This window comes from Echinops telfairi, unplaced genomic scaffold (genome assembly GCF_000313985.2).
Source record: "Echinops telfairi isolate 266 unplaced genomic scaffold, ASM31398v2 ScPeMD7_7457;HRSCAF=8495, whole genome shotgun sequence".
Taxonomy (NCBI): Eukaryota; Metazoa; Chordata; class Mammalia; order Afrosoricida; family Tenrecidae; genus Echinops; species Echinops telfairi.
In genome coordinates, this window is record NW_022111357.1 from 46,655,280 (window position 1) to 46,660,102 (window position 4,823).

At 56.2% G+C, this 4,823-nt stretch overlaps 1 protein-coding gene across 4 annotated transcripts in view; it reads right to left on the minus strand.

The window, feature by feature from the left end:
- BABAM1 (BRISC and BRCA1 A complex member 1) overlaps positions 1-3,345 on the minus strand; it is a 9,163-nt gene extending 5,818 nt beyond the window's left edge. The window contains exons 1-4 of one of the 4 annotated variants that reach the window (XM_045299164.1): positions 3,275-3,322; positions 2,782-2,921; positions 1,937-2,237; positions 919-977 (exon numbers count right to left, since the gene is read on the minus strand). In XM_045299164.1, coding sequence (XP_045155099.1) covers positions 919-977; positions 1,937-2,224 — 347 coding nt within the window. In that variant the 5' untranslated portion in view covers positions 2,225-2,237; positions 2,782-2,921; positions 3,275-3,322. Of the gene's footprint in view, positions 1-918; positions 978-1,936; positions 2,296-2,781; positions 2,922-3,274 lie in introns of all 4 variants that reach the window. The other 3 variants (XM_045299162.1, XM_045299163.1, XM_004697791.2) reach the window with 3 other exon arrangements.
- Positions 3,346-4,823: the final 1,478 nt, after the last annotated feature.

Sequence of the window (4,823 nt, forward strand, 5' to 3'; positions counted from 1 at the left end):
CTGAGGCACTGCTGGGTGGGTCTCAAGCCACCAGCCTTTTCGTTAATGGACATGCCGGAAGCACAGGACAGACACTCGGAGAAGAACCTGCTCCCAGAGCCAGAGGAGAGAGTCGGGGAAGGAGGGAGGAGGGGCAGATAGAGAGCGAGCGAGCGAGCGCATGGCTTCCCCTCGAGGTGGCCCCTGAATCGGACATCTGGGCTCCATTTCTGTGACCGCAGTCCAAGGACACTGAGATGGGGTGGGCAGGGCACAGAGGGTGCAGAAGGTAGATGGCGTTATGTCAACTGGAACAACTGGATCAAAGTGCAGCGCTGGAAGCCCACCTGTCAGCCAGGTCACAGCCCGATGGAGCCTCCTTGGGGCTGCGGACGTCTCATAAGGAGGGGAAGGAAGCTCCCACTCTCTGCTCCCTCGCCCTCCTGCTGGCTGGGGCTCTGCCGCCACAGACCCTGAGAGCCTCCCCGACCGTGGACCCCCAGGACTCTGCACCCACGGGCCTGTGATCTTCCTGCGTCTGCATCATCGCCTGTGGCTGTGAGTTGGAAGAGGGACTGCTGGCCCGTGCCCTTCCTCCTATACAACAACTTCTCGATATCAAGCTCCTCCTTCTATGTGGGTGAGTGCCACTGCGTGTGTTTCTCTGGACAGAGGGGGAGGAGCGCTACCTTTTCCACAAGCCCCTTCTTCTGAGTGGGTTTGGGTGGGTTCCCGGTCCCGGGGAGACCCGCGCTCTCAGTAGATTCCGGAGCTACCTATCATCCCGGCTCGGGTCCACAGCGGGTGGGCCCTAACCTGGATGGAGATTCCCTACTTGCCAGCCTCCAGCTGCTCCGGGGAGCGCCAGTACTGGACGCTCCCCTGAAAGCACCCCTCCCCAGCCGAGACCAGGGCCCCGCCCCAAGGTGTCCGTCTCACCCATTGAAGGACCCCAGCTTTGGCAGGGACATTTCCTCGGACAGGTCGAGGCAGATGATCTGCAAAGAGGAAGAGAGGGCGGTGAGGGCGGGCCCTGGGCCTGGCAGTGCCAGCTGTGGACACCGACCCCACACAGCCCCAGGGGCAGAGCTACCCTCCCTGAGCAGTCCCTCTGACAAGGCAGAGCCCTGGCTGGTTGCCATGGAGTACGTTCCACTGTACAGTGACCTTAAGACTAAGGGAACAAAATGCTGCCGGTCCCGACCCCTCTTCACAACCCCTGGGTCTAATTCCGTCAGTGGTGTGGGGTTTCCTCACTGCGATGTCTCTCTCCTGGACGGACCCTGGGGGCTTGGTCTTGTGACTGGTCAGAGTGAGTAAGTGGAAGGCTCCCCACCCTTGCTTCTAGGCACATTCCCGCTACATCTCTTCTAAGACTGACGTGTTTGTTCCTCCGGCAATCTCCTGAATCCATCCCCTACTCTTCACCTACTCCACGAACGCTGGTGGCACGGTGATTGCAAGTTGGGCTGCTAACCCTACGGTCAGCAGTTTGAAACCAGCATCTGCTCCTAGAGAGAAAGATGAGGCTTTCTATTCCTGTGGAGTGACAGTCTCAGAAACCCACCTGGGAAGTTCTACCCTGCCCTCTAGGGTCGCCACGAGCCGGCACGGGCTCGATGGCCGTTGAGTTCGGAGTGTTTGGGGTCTCCTTTTGCACTGCCAGCATGCAGGTGCATGGAGAGTGAGTTAAAAAGGCCACGGCTCTTGGGTCAGGGGCCCCTTGGCCATCATAGTGATGGTCCACCCCCAACCTAGCTGATCATTTTTGAAGTCAGAGGCTCAGAGAAAAGAGCACTCAATCGTGGGTGGGGGTGGGGGTCCAGGTTGATGACCGATCCTTTGACACAGAAACTAGGAAATGAGGGGATGGTAGCAGAGGGCATTATGAAAGGCAGGAATGTATAACCCAAGACACACCCACCCCTTGGAGCCAAAGGTCTAGCCTCCCACTTACCACTTTCTCTGGACAGTTGACCCTCGGCGTCCGCACCTGGACCTCAGGGGCTGGCGGAGGCACCTGCCAGGGCTTGGGGCCGGCACCTGGTGGGTTGGGGGTCCCATCATCCACACTGGCAGCTTCACCCTCGCCCTCACTGCGACTGCCCACGTTGGCCTGGGCTCCCAGGGCCCTGTCCTCGGCACCCTCCGGGTTGGAGCGGGTACGGGGCCGAGGCTCGGCTGACTGCTCTTCCTCTTCCTCCTCCTCCTCCTCAGTGGGGCTGCTGGGCTCCGGACCTTCCATGGTTCCCGTGTGACTGCGTACAGCAGGGGCGAGGGACGTCAGTATACTCCCTTTATAGCCAGGCAGAGGATCTAGGAGAGAGAACGGGACCACGAGTTTCCGGCTGGCTGTGAGAATCACCCCTTCTCAGAGCCTCAGCCTCCTCAACTGTAAAATGGGAAGCTTTTACACCTCTCTGGAACCCTGGCGGCGTAGTGGTCACACTGGGATGGGTCCAGTCAGCAGTTTGAAACCACCAGGCCATCCCCAGGAGAAAGGGCTTTTTACCCTCCTAGAAACCCACAGGGCGGTTCCACCCTGTCCCACCGGAATCAGCTTGGTGGGAGTGCGTTCGGCTTTTCGGTTTGTTTTCCAGTAATCCTGGTCCCACCCCCACTTCCTTGGAGAACATTCTAGCTCCCTGGCCACTGTGATTCGCTCAGAGGGATGTGCATGACCCAGCAGAGGTCAGAAAGGGGTGGCCTGGGACTTCCAGTGCTGCCATTAGAGTCGAGGGCTCTCCTTGGGTGTACAGGGCTGGCCTGCCCACACAGAAACTGCCCGATAGGTTTGAGTACCCGGATCCAGCTACGCCTGAAGCTTGCCAGTTCCAGGAGTTTAAGTCAGGAGCATTTCTTGCTTGCTCAGTCCAGATATGCGCTGGGGTTCCCGTTGACCAGAAACGGAAAACGTCGTAGCGAGAAAAATGGCTAAACTCCTAATAAAACATTACAAAAAAAAAAAAGAATAGCTAATGTCCAGGATTCTCCTCCAAAGGCGCGGGGACGTGCCGAGAAGAGGCAAGATCTAGGAGCTGCGCGTCCCTTTGGGGGGCAGACAGGTGGCAGGCGGAAGCGTGCCCTCAGAGCCTCCAAACGCCTACCCCCGCGCCCACCAGCTCTCAAAAGAGCTGCAGCTGCAGCAAGGGTGGAGGCTAGACTCCGGGAGCCACCGCAGAGCTGCGAGCTGTGGCCTCCGAGCAGGGGGAGTGGGGTATGTGAGGTCAGACCCAGGGCAGCTGGACCTCTAGGGATGGGTCCCACACGCTCTCACCACCCACTTTCTGCTCACCGAAGCCTAAGCCGGTCTCCTACTCGGCCTAGGAAGCAGCCATCTTGCTAACAGAAAAATGACGTTCGTCCCGCCGCAAGGCCCTCTGGGAAATGTAGTTCACGGAACGTCGGGGTCAACGCAGGGGTTAGCCGGACGCGTCTGGAGAGGACTAAGAAGTTGATAGGTTGGGACTGTGCTCAGGGGTAGAACGTAGAATGTGATTGGCTGGAAGGTAGCCTAGAGGGCGGGATCTCGAATGTGATAGGCTGCACTGGAAACGCTAGCTGCAACGTGATTAGTTAAAGCCAGGCTAGCCTGATTAATGTTTCTGGACGAACCAGCTTGAACTGGTCCCTTCCTCGACCCTGATAGGCTGAGACAAGCCGGGAGGCTGAGCGGGGCTTTTGATGCTCAAGAGATGGAGGGCTGCAGTCCGACTGTGCCACAAGGGGGCGCCACGAGTCAGAACCAACCGGACCGGCGAGACGCCGCCGCCCGGGGAGCGCGAGGCGGTTGCCGTCTGTCAGTTACGTAGTAAGGATGCGGCTTTAACCCGACTCGAGTCGCATCCATAAACGCAGGGCTTCTCGCAAAATAAATAAAAGTAAAAGCTGGAGGAGGTCGAGCTTGCAATGTGATAGGTTGTTTGGGCGGCAAGTAGTGTGAAAAGGCGGGACTTAGCTGCTGATTGACAGACCTGCCCCGGACTTTAGGGAGAGTGGGTTTTCCAGAGGGAAGGTGGGCGGGCCTGGCCTCCAAGCACGCCTCATTCTTTAGTCATAGTCCTTAATTGACGTTTATTCGCATAGATAAAAAAATACGAAGGCCGATTTCCAACCACCGCATGGTAAAATTGTGGTCGGCGTGAAGTTCACAGAGCGAATTATTTTTACATCGAACAGTTTATACACATTTTGTTTCATGCTATTCAGTGCAATTTAAACACCTTACAAGCATGCTTTTAATTGTGACAGTGGCCCAGGAGGGAGCTGTGCCGTCTTGGGAACCCTAGCGCAGTTCTATGGTGAGAAAGCGGTTCTGACTCATAGTGACCCGATAGACCACAGACCAGAACAACACGTGTCCCCATCCACACCATGCTAACAAGTATTGTTATGTGTGAGCCCATTGTTGCAGCTCCTGTGTCAATCCACCGCCCAGGGCCTTCCACTGTTTCTTTGCTCTCTCCTTTGCCAAGCATGGTGTCCTTCTCCAGGGTCTGATCACGCACCCAAAGTACATACGATGCAGTCTTGTCATCCCTGCGTCTGCGGAGCATCCTGCATGAACGCCCCAGGCAGATTTATTTATTTATTTATTTTGGTAGTTCAGGGTGCAGTCAATTCTTTGCCTGTGCCAAAATTCAAAAGCATGAATTCATCTTAGGTTCATCCTTATTTCTTGTCCAGCTTTCTCGTGCATAAGGGGCTATTGAAATTACCCTGGCTTACACCTTAATAGGAAAAAGATGAATAATCCAACTAAAAAATAGACAATTGTTCAAAGATGACATCCAGGCAGTCAAGAAACATACAGAGACATGCTAGTAATCAAGAGATGCAAATCA